The sequence below is a fragment of the Pseudoliparis swirei genome, chromosome 6 (genome assembly GCF_029220125.1).
Source record: "Pseudoliparis swirei isolate HS2019 ecotype Mariana Trench chromosome 6, NWPU_hadal_v1, whole genome shotgun sequence".
NCBI classification, from domain to species: Eukaryota; Metazoa; Chordata; class Actinopteri; order Perciformes; family Liparidae; genus Pseudoliparis; species Pseudoliparis swirei.
Window position 1 is genome coordinate 2,049,118 of NC_079393.1, and position 22,017 is coordinate 2,071,134.

General features: G+C 48.0%; 2 protein-coding genes across 3 annotated transcripts; one reads left to right on the forward strand and one right to left on the reverse strand.

Moving 5' to 3' along the window:
* The first annotated feature begins 820 nt into the window (after positions 1 to 820).
* LOC130195748 (hyaluronidase-5-like) lies at positions 821 to 6,609 on the forward strand. The gene is made up of 4 exons (XM_056417448.1): positions 821 to 831; positions 3,707 to 4,668; positions 5,412 to 5,501; positions 5,595 to 6,609. The coding sequence occupies exons 2-4, from the start codon at positions 3,727 to 3,729 to the stop codon at positions 6,003 to 6,005; spliced, it is 1,443 nt and encodes a 480-aa protein (XP_056273423.1). The 5' UTR covers positions 821 to 831; positions 3,707 to 3,726; the 3' UTR covers positions 6,006 to 6,609.
* Positions 6,610 to 16,248: 9,639 nt separating this feature from the next.
* LOC130195746 (prosaposin receptor GPR37-like) lies at positions 16,249 to 20,242 on the reverse strand. 2 transcript variants are annotated; one of them, XM_056417446.1, is made up of 2 exons: positions 19,087 to 20,241; positions 16,249 to 17,469 (listed from the first exon to the last, which is right to left on the reverse strand). In XM_056417446.1, exons 1-2 carry the CDS (start codon positions 19,951 to 19,953, stop codon positions 16,492 to 16,494), a joined length of 1,845 nt encoding a protein of 614 aa, XP_056273421.1. In that variant the 5' UTR covers positions 19,954 to 20,241; the 3' UTR covers positions 16,249 to 16,491. The 2 variants fall into 2 exon arrangements, with proteins under 2 accessions (XP_056273421.1, XP_056273422.1); XM_056417447.1 differs by having other exon boundaries at positions 16,526 to 17,450; positions 19,087 to 20,242.
* Between the last annotated feature and the right edge of the window lie 1,775 nt (positions 20,243 to 22,017).

Sequence of the window (22,017 nt, forward strand, 5' to 3'; positions counted from 1 at the left end):
TGTATCTTTGGGGTTGTTTTGTATCTTTTGGGTTGTTTTGTATCTTTTGGGGTGGTTTTGTTTCTTTGGGGTTGTTTTGTATCTTTTGGGGTTGTTTTGTATCTTTGGGGTTGTTTTGTATCTTTTGGGGTGGTTTTGTGTCTTTTGGGGTTGTTTTGTATATTTTGGGGTTGTTTTCAGTCTCTTTGTGGTCACTCTGTTACTTGAAGGATAAAATATCAATAATATAACAAATGAATACAGTACCTGAGCTACTTTACGTCTCTTTGTAGTAATGGTGTGTCTTTGTGGTCACTGTTTCTCTTGGCAGTATACTGGTTGGTACATGCTTTGCTGTGGCCAGGAGGCTTGCTCAGCAACACTAACCCAACGGCTAAGTTAGTTCAGGACGCTCTCCCGACAGAACATCTACGCCATCCAAGAGATCAAAGTGATGCATTAAAACACGCCGAAACAGAAAAGCACTCCCGATGATGACTTGTTATCGCCATAACTTCGAGAAGAGGCTGTTGATCGTCCCCCCCGATGAGTCGATCCCCAGCTCAGTTACATTTCTGACCAAGTTTTAAAAAGCTCTCTCAGCATTCTCTGCGTGTCCCGACAAGAGGCCTTGGATGTCCACAGCGTGTCCTCGTCCCCGGAGCGTCCTCGGATCTCAGGGGGATGGGTGGGGGGGGGGGGCACCTCGGGCGCTTTCTGCGCTAACAGGTTTCTGCTTGTAATGTAAGCTCCTGCAACAGCTTATTTAAAGAGGAACTATTGAGAGTCCCGGAGGAGAGCGACAGGAAATCACTTCCCCCAACGTGAGAGGAGCCGGAGCCCCAAGAGCAGGTTGGTGGCTTCGATAACGGACGTCTCCATTTAAGCGTCTCTCTCTCTCTCGGGTTCAAGAGGTTTACCGACGTTTTATTTTCTCGTGTCATTTCATTGGGCCGTTTTACAGAAATCGTAAAAGCGTAAGCTGCCTGGAGACAGAGACACTCCGGTTACAAGCCTCGTAAAAAAGACAGCGGAGCTCCCAGTGTGCCGTGAGGTCGGCAGGCTTATCGCTGAGAAGTGTGTCCATGCAGAATAATCCATAAATCAGCAGACAGGTGGACCGATAAACTCGTGAAAATGTTCAGAAGTGCAGACGAGAGACGGGTTTCCCCTTTAAAGAACTAAACTTTGATTAGAAGTAAATCTTTAGGGTCTGTAAAGCGTCCTCATTGTTATTAGCAGACAATGCCAAACACGTATCACAGATGAATATTACGTTGATATTTTTAAATGTATATTGATTTTAAGCTATGAACCGAACTGTCCTGTTGCTTTTTTAAAAAGTAATAAGAATTAAAAATATATATATAGTATATATATAGTATATATATTCAAATAATAAACAAACAAAAAAATATGAATTAATTAATATCAAAAGGAAAAGTTTAACATTTTGAAAAACATATTTATAATTTATAATTTACATTTTAAAGGTAAATACATATTAATTAATCTCAAAATCGAAAGTTGAACATTTTAAATAATAATATAAATAATAATAATTAAAAAAATGTTTTAAGGTAAATAAATATGAATTAATTAATATCAAAAGTAAAAGTTGAACATTTTGAAAAATATTTATAATTTACTAATTTTTCTATATACTTTAAAGGTAAATAAATATGAATTATTAACAAATATGTATTTGTGATCAATGTATTGGAAACCTCTCACGTGATTTTTTTGTGTAACTGTAGGAAAACAAGTGTAGCAACACGTGAAGCTCGTCTTCCAGCTGGTCGTGTTGCTTCATCACAACAATAAGAGCCCTCAGGTCATAAGCTGCCGCGCGCTCACAACAATTACAGAGTGAGTCAATTGTCTTCAGGATATTAAAACACCATAAATCAATCACAGCGTTACACTCCATGTTTCAACTTGAACCAACGATTCCTTTGATCTGATTGGCTGGAAGCTAAATATGAATGTGTTGATGCCAGATATGAGTTATGAGGGAGAAATTGAGCCGGAGACTATAAAAGAGTACCGAATATAACATTCTCTCACACACTCTCTCACACACACACTCTCTCACTCCCTCACACACTCACACTTACTCTCTCACTGTAACGCCCTGTTCTGTATCCCCTCTGTTTCTTCTCTGTCTCCTCTGTCTCCTTGATTGTTTCATTCCCATCACCTGCCCTCAGCCACTCCTGTCTCCTTGATTGTTTCATTCCTGTCTCCTTGATTGTTTCATTCCCTTCACCTGCCCTCAGCCACTCCTGTCTCCTTGATTGTTTCATTCCCTTCACCTGCCCTCAGCCACTCCTGTCTCCTTGATTGTTTCATCCTCTTCACCTGCCCTCAGCCACTCCTCTCTCCTTGATTGTTTCATTCCCTTCACCTGCCCTCAGCCACTCCTGTCTCCTTGATTGTTTCATTCCCTTCACCTGCCCTCAGCCTCTCGTCTCGTTACTGTCTCATATCGTACACCTGATCCCACCCTTATATATTGTGCCAGTCTTTCCCTTGTCTCCTGCTGGATAGTTGTCTGTAGTTCTGTTCTCCTTGTGCCTTGTGTGTTGTTTTGTGCCAAGCTCTCTAGCGCTACTCGGATATGTTCCTGACCTGACCTCCGATTCTCTGCCTGCCCCTTTTTGGACTTGTTTGCTTTTTGGAACCTTTTCCCTCATTAAAGAGCATTTCTATTATTCACATTGAGTCCTGTCCTGTTCCTCTGCGCTTGAGCTCTTGCCGCTCGCCACCCGTGACAGAACAATCCAGCCATAACGAGCTCAGCAGAGGACAACGCCATGCGGCTCTAGAGCCAACAGGATTGAGCAGTTTATCAACGGTCTGCTGACCTGGGAGGCTTTAGAGGCGGACCTGTCATCTGGTCTCGGTCCCGAGTCGCAATCCCCGCCGGTTCCTGCTGTCGCCTCTAAGCCCCCGTCCCCATAGCCCAGCTACCCGTCCGTCTACCAGCCCCAGCAGCCAGGCTTTCCGCCAGTTTACCGGCCGTTGGTCTTTCTACCATGGCAGCCCCGGCAGTTCCCGCTGCCGCCTCGCAGCCCCCGCCGACCTCAGCTCCTGGTATTCCATTGCTGGTTCCAGCTCCCAGTGTCCTGTCGCTGGCTCCACTCTCCAGTGAACATTCTCCGGCGCCCTGGCCGGTTACAGTACCCAGTGCCCCGTTTCCCTGTGCCCGGCGGGTTCCTGCTGCCGCCTCAGTGCTGCAGCTGCAGTCCCGGCCGGTCAGAGTTACTCCTGTCCCGTCTCCGTTCCTGCCGGCTCTAGTTCCCAGTGCCCCTTCGCTGTCTCGGCCGGCTCTAGTTCCCATGTCCTGGTTGCCGGTGTTCTGCCGCCGCCCTGGCCGATTCCAGCTCCCCCTATTCTGCTCCCACCGTCTCGGTTCTCCCTCTCCCGCTTCTAGTTCCCCATGTCCCTGTTCCTCGTGTTCTGCTGCCGTCCCGGCCGGTTCCAGCTCCCCCTCTCTCTTGCTCCCGGCTCCCACGGTCCTGCTTCCGGCTGTCATGTCGCTGACTCACCCTTTCCCGGTTCCTCATTTCCCGTCCTCGTCCCAGTTAGTTCTAGTACCCCGTTTTCCGTCGCCATCCAGTCTACACTCTCTCACTTTTTATCTTTGTCCCTCTTTTATGGCCAACAAACAGAACTTCTTGAACTCTTTCCTACCTCCTAACGTCTCGTTTCCTTTGCTCACCAGTCAGATTTGCCGTCTTCAAAATGAATCGACTCCAGCCGCCGGAGGGCGAACGTTTGGCCTCCGCCTTCGTCGCCACGTTGGTCCTGCTGAGCTCCGTCCGGGCCATGCCGAGCACGGACCCCCCGCTCCGCCCCGGCCAACATTTCCTGTTCATGTGGAACGCCCCGACGGAGCTCTGCGACCTCCGCTTCGACATGCCGCTCGACCTCTCCCACTTCCACTTGATCAGCAGCACGCTGAAGACGGCGGTCAACCAGAGCATCTCCATATTCTACACCGACCGCTTCGGCCTCTTCCCCTACGTGGACGAGGACACCGGCGAGATGCACGACGAGGGCCTGCCGCAGCTGGTGGACCTGCAGGAGCACCGCGACCTCGCCGAGGACGACATTGAGTTCTACATCACGGGCAACCGGCCGGGCCTCGCCGTGCTGGACTTCGAGGAGTGGAGGCCGCAGTGGGTTCGAAACTGGGGCAGCAAAGACATCTACAGACAGATTTCCATTGACACGGTCCAGGCAAAGTACCCGCTTATGATGGAGGATGAAGTGGAGGACCGGGCGAAGGCCGCCTTTGACCGTGGTGCCAGGAGGTACTTTGTCCGCTCCATCCGCATCGGTAAGGCGCTGAGGCCCAACCGCCTCTGGGGCTACTACCTTTTCCCCGACTGCTACAACTACGACTACAACCAGGACATGGAGGGCTTCACCGGAGAGTGTCCGGCCACCGAGAAGGGCCGGAACGACAATCTGCTGTGGCTCTGGAAGGAGTCCACGGCGCTCTTTCCTTCCATCTACCTGGAGCTCACGCTCCGGGACTCTCAGCAGGCCCGGCACTACGTCCGGCATCGCATCCAGGAGGCCATGAGGGTGTCGATGCTCCCCAACAGCTCCTACGCCGTCCCCATCTACCCCTACATCCGGCCCGTCTACAAGGACAGCACCGACGACTACATGTCAGAGGTCAGATGCACCTTTTTGAATCACCTTCTCGAGCCAATCTATGGTGTGTGAGATGCACGTCTATGTTAAATACTGACCAATGATTGGCTGGCGGGTGTCCTGATGTGCTGAGGCAGGACACGAAAATGTAGTATGGCACTAATCTAGTCTAGAAGTAACAAACACGTGAACCAGTTTTTTGGCATCTTTTTTGTACAAAATGTGCCTTATTTTATAATTGTTACATAAATAAAAAAATGCAGTCCTTGAGATTTGCTTCACGTGGAGTTAAAGGACAAGTCCGGATCAAAGATAACAGAGATTCTTTACAGTGTTGTTGGATGCCAGGGCAATGCCATCTACAGAAACCACATCACCAGATCATTGAACTCTGAGGTGCTCAGGGCCGAGTAAAATTACCTCAGTTTCGTCAGTTTAACATCAAGAAGTTGCAGATCATCCAAGTTTTATGTCTCTAAGACATGCTTGAATTTTAGTGAGCTGGTTGGATGCCTCTGGTTTGATCGATAGATATAGTTGGAGTGTTTCCTGATAATATTTCCCAAAGGAAGCATATATAAGGAAAATAAAAGTGGTCCGAACACATAACCTTGTGGAACTCCGTGACTAACGATGGTGGTCATTGAGGCTACTAAGGTCTAACAAGACCAGTCCAGAGATGTAATTAGGGGGTCATGAGTAATTTCTTTGTTAAAAGGTTTGTGGTTTTCATGCGTTGGCTTCTTTTTGATGACGCTCCTCAGTTTGATCTCGTGAACACCATCGGAGAAGCTGCTGCTCTCGGCGCCGCTGGCATCATTTCCTGGGGAGACATGGACGTCACCGACACCGAGGTAGAAACGTACCCCCTTCTTCATCTTTCTTCTTCTCCACTCAACGTAACTAGACACCCGCTAACTTGACTTCCTGTCTCTGCAAACCTGCAGGCCTCCTGCTGGGACGCCCAAAGCCACCTGCTGGAGGTCATGAACCCGTACATCCTGAACCTGACCACGGCGGCGCGGCTCTGCAGCGAGGCGCTCTGCCAGGGCCGGGGTCGCTGCGTGAGGAAGCACTGGGACGACGACGTCTACCTCCACCTCGACCCGCGGCGCTACCGCATCGACCGGCGGCGCCCCGGAGACCCGCTGACCGTGAGCGGCAGCCTCTCGCAGCGCGACGTCGACTACTTCGACCGCAGATTCGACTGCATTTGCTACGACGAGAAGACGTGCCGCTCGGTCCTGATGCTCAAAGCCGTCTCCGAGGCCGTCGTCGACACTGCCGATGGAGCCGCTCACAGGCCCCGCCCCCTCCTGCTGGCGACAATTCTGCTGTATGTCGTGATGAGGATATAAGTTCACGACACAAATCTGATCCTTGGGATTCAGGATGTGTGGTTTTAAACACCTGAAGGACAAATCCGCAGTTTTAACAGCCCACTTTATTTTACTGCTGACCTTTTTCAACCCGTTTGTCGTCGGCTTTCCATTAAAGATAGATTTAGTTCAATTCACAGAACTTTAGAACAATAGCGGGCGCACTGAAGTGTGGAGCTGAATGTGTGTGTAGCTCTAGAGACCAAGGCAACGCAAAAGACAGAACTTTGTATTAAAGCGACCGCAACTTAGAAAAAATATTTCCTCTCTCTTTTGGCTCAGTTCATTCTGCATCGGCCTCAAATCAAAACTTATATGAACATTTTCAATACATTTTTGTACAGAACGAAGACTGGATGTTTGTCCCTCATCCCTTACGTCCCGAGTTTAGAATAAAAGGGATCCTTCGTGTGAACGGGATCCATAACTAGAATCTATCGGCGCCTGACAATTGTTTTAAGATAGTTTTCTATGCAGCCAAATTCACAATTTAGAAATATTTGTGTATGTTATCCCTGTACTTATGAGCTAGGATGTATAAAGACAATTGTCTTCAGGATATTAAAACCATCTGTCAATCACAGCGTTCCAACTCCATGTTTGAACTTGAACCAAATATTCCTTTCATCTGATTGCCTGGAAGCTAAATATTAATGCGTTGACATACGCCAGATATGAGTCCATTAGTGGAGAAATGGAGCCCTTTATCTACAGTAAAGAGGTATCGCCAAATAAAAATATAACTCGAGGCATCAATGCAGAATATTGGTCAATACATCCTTTAAATGAACAGTCAACACAGCCGTACTTTAAACCAACATGTATTCATTAAAACTATATTGTTGCGCAAGTGGAGTCTGTCTCTGAGGAGAACGAAAGGCTTCAGTTCCCCGTGAGGAAGGGGTTCTTTCAGCAGAACATTACTCAGGGCTAACGAGCCTCACCCAGGTGTGCTGCACCGGGGCTAACGAGCCTCACCCAGGTGTGCTGCATCGGGGCTAACGAGCCTCACCCAGGTGTGCTGCATCGGGTCTAACGAGCCTCACCCAGGTGTGCTGCATCGGGGCTAACGAGCCTCACCCAGGTGTGCTGTATCGGGGCTAACGAGCCTCACCCAGGTGTGCTGCATCGGGGCTAACGAGCCTCACCCAGGTGTGCTGCATCGGGGCTAACGAGCCTCACCCAGTTGTGCTGCATCGGGGCTAACGAGCCTCACCCAGGTGTGCTGCATCTGGGCTAACGAGCCTCACCCAGGTGTGCTGCATCGGGGCTAACGAGCCTCACCCAGTTGTGCTGCATCGGGGCTAACGAGCCTCACCCAGTTGTGCTGCATCTGGGCTAACGAGCCTCACCCAGGTGTGCTGCATCGGGGCTAACGAGCCTCACCCAGTTGTGCTGCATCGGGCAACGAGCCTCACCCAGGTGTGCTGCATCGGGCTAACGAGCCTCACCCAGTTGTGCTGCATCACGAGCCTCACCCAGGTGTGCTGCATCGGGGCTAACGAGCCTCACCCAGTTGTGCTGCATCGGGGCTAACGAGCCTCACCCAGGTGTGCTGCATCTGGGCTAACGAGCCTCACCCAGGTGTGCTGCATCGGGGCTAACGAGCCTCACCCAGGTGTGCTGCATCGGGGCTAACGAGCCTCACCCAGGTGTGCTGCATCGGGGCTAACGAGTCTCCCACTCCGAGGCATGAAAATAAATCTGCAGACGTGTTTCCATTGGAAGGATTAGAGGGAGCAGCGTTGGTGACCGGAGGCAGAGCGAAGGCCCGGGGGTTCGGATCGAGCTCCAACTGCCAAGAGGTACTCGCTCCAATCAAGACGCTGCGGCCCCACAGCCTCTCTCTCTCTCACTCTCTCACTCTCTCACTCTGATCTACCAAACTAAAAGACTTCATGACAAATTACATGTGCTAAAAAACACAACTTAGAAATTAAAGGTACCAGTAATCAAGGACACATTGTTCCCACTGATACACTTGGGAATACATTAAGAAGAAAAAAGAGAAAAAATACATATGTGTGTGTGTGTGTGTCTGTATGGATGTTTTTTCACTCAATCGGGTAAAACTTGGACCAATATGTTTTGTTTTCTATTTTTATATAATATTTTAGAATTGTACTCTGTTTTAGAAGTTAGTAATTGGGCTCTTTTTATATTTCAGAATCTGTTATAAATCAAACCAAGCTCATGGGGAGAGTCGTCCTGTAACCTCAAGGTACCCGGTTTGAGAGAGCGAGGGTGGGTGCCTGGCTTCCTTTCCTTTCTTCCTTGTCGTCTTGCCCGACTTCCTTGCCTCCTTACCTTCCTTCCATGGCTTTCCTTCCTTCCTTCCTTGCTTGCCTGGCTTTCTTCCTTGCCTCCTTACCTGGTTCCCTTCCTCCCTTCGCTTCATTGTATTCTCCCTTCCTTCCTTCCTTCCTTCCTCTGTGTGTCACAATGAACACAGAGACACACACACACACGTTTCTCTCTCCTCTGCAGCGATGACCCCACTACGTATTATATATGAGAATCTGTGTGTGTGTGTGTGTCTTTGGTTCTGTCAAACGTACCCCCTTCTTCATCTTTCTTCTTCTCCACTCAACGTAACTAGACACCCGCTAACTTGACTTCCTGTCCCTACAAACCTGCAGGCCTCCTGCTGGGACGCCCAAAGCCACCTGCTGGAGGTCATGAACCCGTACATCCTGAACCTGACCACGGCGGCGCGGCTCTGCAGCGAGGCGCTCTGCCAGGGCCGGGGTCGCTGCGTGAGGAAGCGCTGGGACGACGACGTCTACCTCCACCTCGACCCGCGGCGCTACCGCATCGACCGGCGGCGCCCCGGAGACCCGCTGACCGTGAGCGGCAGCCTCTCGCAGCGCGACGTCGACTACTTCGACCGCAGATTCGACTGCATTTGCTACGACGAGAAGACGTGCCGCTCGGTCCTGAAGCTCGACTCGGGGCTGGTGGACGGCTCGGTGGACAACGCCGTCCCTGAGGTGGCCGTCCCTGAGGCGGCCGTCCCTGAGGCGCCGTCCCTGAGGTGGCCGTCCCAGTGGTTGCCCCAGGTGGTTGCCCCCGAGGTGGCCGCCCCGAGGTGGGCCCCGAGGTGGCGTCAGGTGGCCCCGAGGCGGTCCCAGCGGCCCGGAGGCGGCCGTCCCCGAGGCGGCCGTCCCCGAGGCGGCCGTCCCCGAGGCGGCCGTCCCCGAGGTGGCCGTCCCCGAGGTGGCCGTCCCCGAGGTGGCCGTCCCCGAGGTGGCCGTCCCCGAGGTGGCCGTCCCCGAGGCTGCCCTCCGAGGGCTGGCCGTCGAGGTGGGCGTCCTCGAGGTGGCTGTCCCCGAGGTGGCCGATGGAGCCGCTCACAGCTCCCTCCCCCTCCTGCTGGGAAAAATTGTGCAGAGTCTGAAGTACGTCATTTTTTTTAACCCTTTTTAATCTGCCTTTCCATTAAAGATGAATTTAGTTAAATTCATAGAACTTTAGAACAATAGGGGGTACACGGAAGTGTCGAGCTGAAGATATTTGTGTCCTGCCCCCCCCCCCCCCCCCCTCCCGCTGCAGCAGAAATGCAAAATCAGGAAGGTGGAAATGCTGTACAGACAGACGGCCACTAGAGGGCAGCACAGACGGACCACAGATGGAGGAGCAGCGGCATCTGGAGAGGAAGCCGGGTGCCATTACATATTTAAAGTGTTTTTTTTATTCTAAAATGCACTCGTTGTACTGCAGCCCCTCCTCCAGAGGTCAAGGCAAACGCAAAAGACGCAGCTTTGTATTAAAGCCACCGCAACTTTGAAAAGATGTCCGCTCTCTTTTGGCTCGATTCATTCTGCATCGGCCTCAAATCGAGACTCATAAGAAAATGTTCAACTGACTGGATTGTTGTCCCTCCCCTTAAGATCAAAGTTCAGTGAAATGGATCCTCCGTATGAACGTGATGCATAGCTAGACTCTATTGGTGCCTTTCTATTGTTTAAGACAGTTTTCAATGCAGTCAAATTCATAATTTTTAAGAAATCATCTCGTATGTATGAGCGAGGATGTATGAAGACGACAAGTCCACGTGGCGTCAATGCTAACAAAATGGCCGACTAAAGTGTTGCTCAAGAGCTTTCTCCATAGTGTTGATGTTTAACAGCACTGGGAACTATGGCTAACTATGGCAATGGTTTTTATTGAACTTAACAGGGTGACATGATTAGTTTATTCTATTGAAGTGCAAAATAAGTTCAAATCATTGTGCGTCGGTAGTTTCATGTCGGTGACTTCCAGTGAGAGTGTCTGAAACCACATGGTTTCTACCTGATTCAGCCCTGACTATAAAGGTGCGTTCACACCAAAAGCGAAACGCGTGAGTTTACTCGCTGGACCGTTCACCGTGTTCTCACCATGAGCGTCGAGACGCTCCGCGAGGGGCGGGGCTTATCTCCGTGTCGCATCTCCGTAAAGACCGTTATCATCTCCTTCATCCACCAGAATAATAACCACTAGTTCTGCTTTATACTTGTTGTGGACGTCTCACACACTAACGCCCTCATGTTTGGGTTGATGACATCACCCGTAGGCTCACTCAGCTCGGTCACTTTCACCGATGAAGTCACTGTTACGTCTGGAAGACTTCCGCTTCCAGCTACGAGAGCGGAACTCGAGAGCCGATTGGCCCGAGTTGCGAGATGACGCCTTAAAGTTGAAATATTTCAACTCGGGGTGAAAGTTGCGCCGCTGAAAACGCATCGCCCACATCGCGTCTCCCCAAACGCGCCGCCCGGAAAAATATTGCGTCTATCGCAGCCACACGCTACGTACGTTGACTTTTCATGGGATTCGGTCGAGCGAAAAAAGAGTTTCGCTTTTGGTGTGAACGCACCATAAGACTATAGTTCTCTCTAGTGGAGCAATATGGTACTACAAGCTCCTTAAGATATGATGGAGCATCACCAAAGGGTGAGTTGATTTACATTTTTATAATCTTCACTTGCAAAGTACATTTTTGAAGTTGAATGGGAAATACTCATTTATTTATTTTTTGTTTTAGTGTCGGCCTTTAGAATAAATGCACTTATTTACTGGCTGCAATAGACTGAGCTGCATGGTTTTGTCCTGTAGGGGGAGCCAGAGCTGCGTCCCTCCACACTGCACCACATGGATCTACACAGGACGTTCATTTTTTTTATTTACACCGAGACACCAAAACACAGACACTGAGACACAGAGACACGCTCTTTGTTCGGTCGCATGAGCTGACTGAGTTCCAGAGCACAGTGATGTTGTATGTCTCATAACACATTTGTTCCTCTCATCCATATTCAGGCTCGTCATCATCGGCCGATCCACCGGAAGAATCCGGAATCTGAGCCGCTCTGAGGAACAGCCGGCCTCGTTGTGCGCCGTGGAAACAGTCAACTTGTGTTTTTGTTGACGGCCCTCAGCGACAAGTCATGGTGGAAGAAGATTCCGTGGTAATGGACTCCGGCCTTTGGGTCCACGGTGGCCTCAGGTACTTTATGACAGGTGGGAGACGTATTCTAATGTGTTGTACTTCGACTTGTACTTGAGTTGAAGTACCAATACTACATTGCATAGAAATACTTCAGTTAAAGTACAAGAAGCTGCATTCTCCCTACTGACCACCAGGAGGCGACTCCTCTGGTTATATAGAAGTCTATGCTTCATGTGTTAAAGCTGCATTCTCTCTCCTGACCATCAGGGGGTGACTCCTCTGGTTGTATAGAAGTCTATGCTTCATGTGTTAAAGCTGCATTCTCTCTCCTGACCACCAGGGGGTGACTCCTCTGGTTGTATAGAAGTCTATGCTTCATGTGTTGAATCTGCATTCGCTCTCCTGACCACCAGGGGGTGACTCCTCTGGTTGTATAGAAGTCTATGCTTCATGTGTTGAATCTGCATTCTCTCTCCTGACCACCAGGGGGTGACTCCTCTGGTTGTATAGAAGTCTATGCTTCATGTGTTAAAGCTGCATTCTCTCTCCTGACCACCAGGGGGCGACTGATATGTGGTGATAGATAATGAACGGAGTGAACCAATCTACTACCAACTACACCACAGATATTATAGGAATATATATATAAACTGTTGGCGTTCCAGAGACTCTGTTAAGCCTCCGTGTTGAGTTCCATCACACCAGCCGAGTGTTCACTGAAGCTCTTCCTGGGGGAGCAGAGCCCCCCCCCCCCCTGCTCTGGCGGCCTGGTCCAGTCCGGCCCAGCTGGGCTCAGCCTGGTCCCCCTCCCAGTTTAATCTGCTCTGTGGCTGGTGGTGGTGGTGGTGGTGAATAAGAGCTTTATTGTCCTGATCCTCCTCCTTTGTTGGGGCTTGCAGAAACATTTCTAGGTCACCGGCTGTGGCTGAACGCCCCGCTGCCCAGACGGATTCCTCAGTGAGGGGGTTCAGGCCCCTCCCCCCCATGTGGCCCCATGTTCCAGGAGGAAACTTCATTATAAATATGCTCCCAGCGACTAACAGCCGGGCGGTGGTCTGACCCATTACGGATGCCGACTCAAACAGAGACTCTTTCATGGTGACGACGGGGCGGACCGGCCTCTCAGACCCTTTTCTCCAATCACATTGCTCCTCATAATTATCCTTAACCTTTGACCCCTGATCTCTCTCGGAGGGGTGAAGCACAAATGAATGTTCTGGCCCGATGCCGCTTTCACAGGCTGGTGATGGTGTTTGTTTTAGAGGAGAATATTTACGGTGCAGTCACTTAAACTCCTCTGGTTGTATAGAAGTCTATGCTTCATGTGCTAAAGCTGCATTCTCTCTACTGACCACCAGGGGGCTCCTCTGGTTGTATAGAAGTATATGCTTCATGTGCTAAAGCTGCATTCTCTCTCCTGACCACCAGGGGGCTCCTCTGGTTGTATAGAAGTCTATGCTTCATGTGTCAAAGCTGCATTCTCTCTCCTGACCACCAGGGGGCGACTCCTCTGGTTGTATAGAAGTCTATGCTTCATGTTAAAGCTGCATTCTCTCTCCTGACCACCAGGGGGCGACTCCTCTGGTTGTATAGAAGTCTATATAAGTGTGCTTCTTGTGATCAGTAACACATACAGCTATAAACACGGCTTCTTGGCAGATAGCTCCGCCCTGTTTTATAAATTAAAATATATATAAGTTGACTCCGCACCATCCAGCACAAACGCCTCGGTTGCCGTGGCAGCCTGGCTCCCGTCCACCAATCAGAGGGCAGCGATCCCAGCCCGCCCAGGTCGTCCGTCTCGTCCCAGAAAGCGGCCCATGGAGCCTTTGGGAGGTCAGGGAGCCTCAGGTTGCCCATCGCCCCATTGTTCCTGGATGAATGGGCCGGTCTAATTACTGGAGCGGCTGAGGTTCAGCTTGGTGATGAGAGGAGGACGTCGTGTCGTTACCACGGCGACGAATCAGAGGAAAAGTTTACGACATTTTAAATGAAATTATTTATAACAACGTGGTCCAAACTCTCGTTCTGAAGCTTCTGATGAGTCCATCAGAACCACGAGGCCGTCATCACGAACGTCAACAACCAACATGGCTGCTGCTGGCGCTCACAGCTGATCACCGGAAGAACTGGAGGGCTTCACCCTCAAACCGTTAGCCCCTTTAGCTCCTTAGCCCCTTTACCCTGTTTAGCTCCTTAGCCCCTTTACCCCGTTTAGCCCCTTTAGCTCCTTAGCCCCTTTACCCCGTTTAGCCCCTTTAGCTCCTTAGCCCCTTTACCCCGTTTAGCTCCTTAGCCCCTTTACCCCGTTTAGCCCCTTTAGCTCCTTAGCCCCTTTACCCCGTTTAGCCCTTTAGCTCCTTAGCCCTTTACCCGTAGCCCTTTAGCTCCTTAGCCCTTTACCCTGTTTAGCTCCTTAGCCCTTTACCCTGCTTAGCCCCTTTAGCTCCTTAGCCCCTTTACCCCGTTTAGCCCCTTTAGCTCCTTAGCCCCTTTAGCCCCTTTAGCTCCTTAGCCTCTTTAGCCCCTTTACCCCGTTTAGCTTCTTAGCCTCTTTAGCCCCTTTACCCCGTTTAGCCCCTTTAGCTCCTTAGCCTCTTTAGCCCCTTTACCCCGTTTAGCTCCTTCCTGCTTAGCCCCTTTAGCTCCTTAGCCTCTTTCCCCCGTTTAGCCCCTTTAGCTCCTTAGCCTCTTTAGCCCCTTTACCCCGTTTAGCCTCTTTAGCCCCTTAACCATCCTGGAGAGGGATCCTCCTCTGTTTCTCTCCTGAAGGTTTCTTCCCTTTTTCCCCCTGAAGGATTATTTGGGAGTTTTTCCTGATCCGATGTGAGGTCAAAGGTCAGGGATGTCTATGTGTACAGATTGTAAAGCACTCTGGGACAAATGTTATTTGTTAAATTGGGCTCTACAAATAAACTGAGTTGAATTGAATTAAACCTTGTTTACCCCCTTTAACCCCGTTTAGCCTCTTTAGCCCCTTTACCCCGTTTAGCACTGCACCGGGCTCAGACCAGAGACCATCAGAGACGACTCTTTCACAATAAGAGCGCCGAGTCCAGGACAATGCTCCGCTGTGTCCTCCCGGCTGCATGGCGGCGGCGATGACGAGAGGAAGAGCAGCTGTCTGTGGCCAGTGTGACGCAGAAACAACAACAACAACAACAAACTTATCTTTTCATCATGAGGACAGTGAGGACGTTGACTCTTTTCCTCGACAACTGGCCCCAAATAAATATAGTTTAGTGGTTCTGCTGCTTGACGTGTTATTCACACCGGGACTCTGCTCAGAAGACTGGTCTTTTATTGTATTTTAATGTATTCGATTGTCTTTTATTGTAATTTAATGTATTTTATTGGCTTTTAGTGTAATTTAATGTATTTTATTGTCTTTTGTATCAATGAAACCTCAAATTAAAAGTTCCCTTCACAACTTTCATATTTATTTATATATAAGAAACGTTCAACTTTTCTTGCCTTACTTGAATTCAATCATACAAAAAATTTAATTTTCAACTATAAAAAACAGTTCAAGGTAAATATTTTTTTTGCAATATTTTTGAATCTACACTACTTCTTAAAAGTTTGGGGTCACGTAGAAATGTCCTTATTTTTCAAAGCACTATTTTATCAATGAAGATCACATTTAATCATAAATACTCTCTCCATAGTTAATGTGTCGATGACTATTCTCTGGTGTGTAATGAAGTCTCTCCAGAGGTGTGTAGAGGCCCATCTCCAGGGTTGTAATGGTACATTCTGTTATCGCCTTAGAAGACTAGCGGAGGGGTAGAACACACTTTAAACCCTTTTGATGAGCGCAGCTGAAAACAGTTATGCTGCTGCTGAAGCTAGAAATCTGGCCTTCCTTTGAGCCACAAGAAGAACAACATTAATATTTACTCTAAAAATCATTATTTATAACCTCGTCAATGTCTTGAATATATTTTATAGTAATTTTGTATTTCATTTGATAAATAAAAGTGAGTTTTCATGGAAAACACCGAACTTTTGAGCGGTAGTGTACATCAACATCATATGAGCAACTTCACTACAGTTAGATGGATGTACAGTTAGTGTTGTGGACCTGGAACGGCTTTAACTTTATTGTGATCCATATTTAACGCTTCTTAATTTTAAAATTATTTATATTCATATATATATATATATATATATAATATGTCATGAAACACAAAGACTTCAACTTGTTTCACACATTTTATTTTACATTTAAAGTGGTTCGGTTTCTGTCTCTAAACGCAACATATTTATAACAACATTTAAAGTGACACTTTCATGTAGCTAAAAAAACAACAACAACAACAACAGTGACTCGGTCACATTTATAAAAGAGCAGCATGAACGGCCATTATTCAATATATTTAAATATATATATATATAAATAATATATATTTATGTATATATACAGTATATATATACATAAATATATATTATATATATACTGTGTATATATATACTGTATGTATATATATACTGTATTTATACTGTATATACATATAAACTGTATATATATATAATATATTTATGTATATATACTGTGTATATATATATACAGTATATGTATATATACAGTATATATATACTGTATATATGCATAAATATATAATATATATATATACAGTATATATTATATATATCTACTGTATATTTACAGTATATATACTGTATTTATACATATATATATACTGTATTTATATATAAATATATATATAAACATATAGAAATATATATTTATATATAATAAATATATATAACATTAATATCTAAGAGTCTCTTCTTTTCCTGGTTTTAAAGTGATGTATTTTCTTAAATAAATTAGCTTAGCACTTAGCAACAAGTTAACTGAACGTGCAAAAAAAAAGTCTAAAGTAAATGTATGAATGTAGATATATGGAGGACAACATTTCAGATTGGAATGTTTTTGAAATGCGTATTGTCTATTTCAATGGAAGAACTTACCGACCCCTGAACTACAGCATCGCCATTTAAAGATGTCCTCTCTTCCTCGTCACGTCGTCACGACAACCAGAAGGGACTCAAAATAACCGAACGCTTCAAAGCTGTGAGCTGAAACCTCCCGTGTTCACGGCGTCCGTCAGTAGACACGCCTCCGCCCCCCCGACGCGGCTGACCTTTGACCTCTTTTGACCTCAACAGTGTGTCGCCGCGCAGGAGGCGGACGCCTCCCTGCTGATGGTGCTGAAGGGCGACAGCTCCAGCTCGGCGGCGGCGGACTCGTCGTCGTCGTCGCCCCCGGCGACGGGGACGCCGCGCCGCTCTCGCCGCGCCGCGCCGCTCTCGCCGCAGCAGCAGCAGCAGCAGTCCATCAGCGCGCCGCTGAACGGCCGGCTCAGGCAGAACAGCAGCACCGGCGCCGCCGCCGACTTGCAGAAGAGGAACATCTGGCTGATCAGCTGCAGTACGTCCAGCGTCCTCCGGGGGACGGCGGCCGCCATGTAGGCGCCCACCACGTTGCAGATGTTCTCCGGGATGATGCAGAAGCCGTAGAGGATGGCCAGCGCCACCACGGCGCAGTTCATCCGGCTCTCCAGACGGATCTGCTCGCGGCCGGCGCCGCCGCGGGCGCCGCTCCGGATCTTGCGCACCGTGACCAGCGAGCTGCCGATGGTGAAGAGCGTCGGGAGGCAGAAGTAGCAGCCGAAGTGCCACCAGAGGCGGGCGCCGTCGTACGTGAGGCCGAGCACGTACAGCGTGTCCGGGAGGTCGGTGGAGATGCGGACCACGCAGCGCTCGCACGGCGCCGCCGCCGGGCCGCCGCCCTCGCTCTCCAGCTGGCGGATCAGCAGCTCGGGCAGCGCCAGCAGCAGAGCGCCGGCCCAGATGATGGCCAGCTTGGCCGCGGTCGACGCCCAGTTCTCCATCATCTCGTGGTACAGACGCACGTCGGCGGCGGCGCGGAAGCGGTCGATGCACAGGGCGCAGAGTGTGAAGGTCGTGACCCCCAGAGACGCCACCTGGTGGGGAGGGGGGGAACTGCTTGACTTAACGTGAACTTTTCGACTTTATGTCATAAAAAAACAGAATTTATTGTAAACCGTCTTCATGAGATTAAAGATGAAATTATCTCACAAAAATAGTGATAATATTATGACTAATAATCGTCATTATTAACCTTATATAGTGATTATAATAATGAGATTAAATAGTCATTATGAGATTAAAGTCATACTTTTGAGAAAAAGGTCAAATATTAACATAAAATAAATTATTTTAAAAAGATTATTTGAAGAGATGCAGTAGAACAGCTGCTGTGTCAACATCAAGAAGTCATGGAGGTCAACGAGAAGATAATCCATCAACGCTCCAGAGGAGTCGCCCCCTGGTGGTCAGGAGAGAGAATGCAGCTTTAGCACATGAAGCGTTGACTTCTATACAACCAGAGGAGTCGCCCCCTGGTGGTCAGGAGAGAGAATGCAGCTTCAACACGTGAAGCATAGACTTCTATACAACCAGAGGAGTCGCCCCCTGGTGGTCAGGAGAGAGAATGCAGCTTCAACACGTGAAGCATAGACTTCTATACAACCAGAGGAGTCGCCCCCTGGTGGTCAGGAGAGAGAATGCAGCTTCAACACGTGAAGCATAGACTTCTATACAACCAGAGGAGTCGCCCCCTGGTGGTCAGGAGAGAGAATGCAGCTTTAGCACATGAAGCGTTGACTTCTATACAACCAGAGGAGTCGCCCCCTGGTGGTCAGGAGAGAGAATGCAGCTTTAACACGTGAAGCATAGACTTCTATACAACCAGAGGAGTCGCCCCCTGGTGGTTAGGAGAGAGAATGCAGCTTCAGCAAATGAAGCATAGACTTCTATACAACCAGAGGAGTCACATGGATGTCACAGGATGTCACATGACCAGCTGCCGTCGTCAGATTAAAGACGGTTAAACCCGGATTTAGTCTGAAGAACCAGACCTGGAAATATTATCTTCCATCATCGAGTCTCTAAAAAATAATTTAGGTACAATCTTGTTTTGATGTTCAAACTGTTTCACAGTCGGCGGGTCTTAAAATGTCAAAGTTACATTATTTAAATTCCCGAACGAAACATTAAAATAAAAAGAGAGAATCAGATTCAAGGTTAAAGAAACATGAAATACATATGCACCTTAGATATACCTGAAGATAATAAAAAGGGTAACATATATATTAAGGATTTACTGTACACAGTGTTTTATTGTATTCAGATTTAAATGTTAGTGTTCAAATTATTAAATGACAAACACGTGTGTGTGTGTGTGTGTGTGTGTGTGTGTGTGTGTGTGTGTGTGTGTGTGTGTGTGTGTGTGTGTGTGTGTGTGTGTGTGTGTGTGTGTGTGTGAGGACTCACTGTCTCCTGATGACCTTCAGGTGAGCTGATCAGCTGCATTGAGGACTTATTAATACCTTCAACCTTTCGGCTGTCGGGTATTAAACTATATTCTATATCATCTGAGTTTTGTTTTGTTGTGGCATAAAACGTGTTAATTTATGCTTAAAATGGGCTTATTTTCTTCATCGAAACATCTGATCACAAACTTCCAAACACCTGCTGCATCTGAACATCACACACACACACACACACACACACACACTTCCGGGTCCCCGCTCTCACCTCCAGGTACGGGATGATCCTGCACGAGAAGTCCCCGAGCAGCCAGTCCCCGGTGAGCTCGCGGAACACCACGAGCGGCAGGCAGAAGAAGATGACGACGAAGTCCCAGAGCGCGAGGTTGGCCAGCAGCGAGTTGGAGACGCTCCTCATGTCGTAGTTGTGGCACACGATGCACATGACGGACACGTTCCCGATGACGCCCACGCCGAAGAGGACGGCGGCGGCGATGGCGACCGCGTAAGCGCCGACCGCGCCCGCGGTGAGCGGGTAGAACGGGTTGTGCAGCCGCTTCCGTCGGGTGGTGCGCGGGTTCAGCGGCGCGAGCGGCGTGGCGTCCGGCGGCGGGTCCTCCTCCTCGTAGTCGCTGCCGTTGGTGAGTCCGAAGGCGGGTCCGGCCTCCTGCCCCTGCGCCACGGCGGCTCCGTCGTTGCGCTTCCTCCTGCGCCGCCGGCCGCGCCCGCTCCTCCCGAGGCGACACGCGCGCCTGAGCGCGTCTCCCGGGCGGCATCCACCGCTCCCGGCCTGGTTCACATCCGCGCGTAAAGCTCCCTCTCCGGACAGCAGCTGTCGGGCGCGCCGCGCTCCGTTTGGCGCGTCGCTTTTACGCGCGGCGCGCCGGGGCATCTGCGTCCCGAGCAGGTCGGAGGATGCCGGGTCGACAGAATCCAGCCACGAGGACTGCGCGCTCGCGCCGCGCGTGCCTCCATTGTCCTCCCCGGTGACTGTGCGCCATCTCCGGCTCTGCGCGTTCCCGTCCGCGGCGGTGGCCCCGCGATGAGGACTGAACGTGGTCTCCGGTGTGTGCCGGTGGAGCTGAGTCGCCGCGGCCTCGCTGCACAGCCACGCGCACAGCAGCGGGAGCAGCATCGCGCGCGGTCGGGCTAACCCGTGAAATCGAACTCACGCGTTTTCCAGAACGATCGATCCATCTTCTGATAATCGGCCCAAAAAGTTGTGAAAAAGAGAATCTCGATTTAAATCTGCCAACACGACGAATCAGTTCTCCTCCATCTTTATGCGCGACCAGCTTCCACAAGCTCTCCGGTGGCGTGTCAGAGGAGCAGCTCCATGGAGGCATCACCGGAACACTGAGTCCACCGACCGGTCAGAGCCTCCGCGGAGGAGGAGGAGGAGGAGGAGCTTTTATTCACTTACTAACTACTTTCGAGACAATTAGGAAAACACTTGTTCATTATTAACCCTTTCACAGTCACGTACTTATTTGTTTTAACATTTACTTCCACTTGTCCCATGATTCAAACTACTGTGTACAAATACTGAAACACAAGAATACACAATAGTATTCCTACACTTATATTGAGTTTGTCTATATATGAGATTATAATAATAATACGAGTTGTTATTATTATTATCTCATATATATAGACAACCCCAATGTAAGTGTAGGAATAATATCGTGTATACTTGCGTTTCAGTATTTTTACACAGTAGTTTGAATGAATGATTAGAATTTTCCCAGCATGCCTCTGCAGTTTCTGCACAAAGTGAAGTTCAAAGTGAAGCAACACACCTGACGCGTCCTGTGCGCCCTCTAGCGTCCAGTCTGAGTATTACACCAACACTGACGAGCACATTCACACGTTGATGATGAATGTTTATGATCAACTGAATCATTAACTGTTCCTTTATATCATGAGAAACTCCTCCCACTTCTTCCGCTAAATAAAGTCTAAATAAAAATAGAAAGTGTAATTCTACAACAAAGCTGAATATATTTACTCATACATTCATAAACTGCTACAATATTACAGACAATGTAATCAATAGGAACACGCGTCACAGTTTTAGGACTCCTTCAGTTCAGGTTCTGATGACCTCCACTGGGAGGAGGATGGACACTGAGATAAGAGTCTAAAGGTCGCTTCCTGAAGTAAAGAGAGGCAGAGACAGCGAGACACGTCTCTCTGTTTCTCTGAAGAATCATTCAACTGGATCCAGAAGCTTTTAAACAACAACAACAACAACAACAACAACAACAACAACCGTCTCTGACAGGTGAGTCCACTGTTCTATAAAGACTAAATACACTCACGACATTTGCTCCACGTTGAGTTCAAACTATCTGATTGTTTTACATCTAGTTTGATCGTATAAAGAATATGAACCATATAAATGTGTCACAGTCAAACCGGTAGAAACCAAACCACAGGGACTGACCTCTGGCTGAAGGTTACACAGGATACCGTCACAGCTAGCATTAGCTTCAGCTAATTCACAGACCTGTTTCCTGTTTGAGCTCAAAACCTCAGACAGGAAGTTCCCCTCAGAGTGAAGTTGAGCTGACTCACGGACTCTAACAATTGTGTGTATATACAGGACTGTCTCAGAAAATTAGAATATTGTGATAAAGTTCTTTATTTTCTGTAATGCCATTCTGGATTCATTACAAATCAACTGAAATAAAAAAATATCCTATTTCTAAATATTAGAATATCATGAAAAAGTATACTAGTAGGGTATTAAACAAATCAATAAATTTTTTAACTTGGTCTGAGGAAATATTGCCATAATCTGAACTGTATATACACACAATTTTTAGAGTCCGATTGAAACTTTAATGGCGATTTTGAAACTTTACGGTATATTATATACACTGAAAAAAATGATTCTTTGGACTAACCTAAAAATATCACTCTAATTTGTTAAAAGCTAATTTATTAGTTTTTCTCAAATTATATTTTTGATTTGGTTGAAACCGGAAATTTTGATTAAATATGAAGTAAAAAAATTACATTCATACAAATTAAAAGTTTTATATATTATAAAGACAATTATTTTTCTTTGGTACAACTTAATTTTTTAATTTGGAAAAACCTCATATTTTCTATTACATAAAAGCAAAGATTTTACTTTACACAAAAGTAAATAAAACACTCTAATTTTGTTACAAGCAAATGTATTAGTTTCTCT

Coding starts and splice junctions, on each gene's coding strand:
- LOC130195746 (XM_056417446.1), bottom strand. CDS start 19,953: ATGCTGCTCCCGCTGCTGTGCGCGTGGCTGTGCAGCGAGGCCGCGGCG. Junction 17,470..19,086: donor GGATCATCCCGTACCTGGAG/GTGAGAGCGGGG, acceptor TAAGTCAAGCAG/TTCCCCCCCTCCCCACCAGG.
- LOC130195748 (XM_056417448.1), top strand. CDS start 3,727: ATGAATCGACTCCAGCCGCCGGAGGGCGAACGTTTGGCCTCCGCCTTC. Junction 4,669..5,411: donor CCGACGACTACATGTCAGAG/GTCAGATGCACC, acceptor GACGCTCCTCAG/TTTGATCTCGTGAACACCAT. Junction 5,502..5,594: donor TGGACGTCACCGACACCGAG/GTAGAAACGTAC, acceptor GCAAACCTGCAG/GCCTCCTGCTGGGACGCCCA.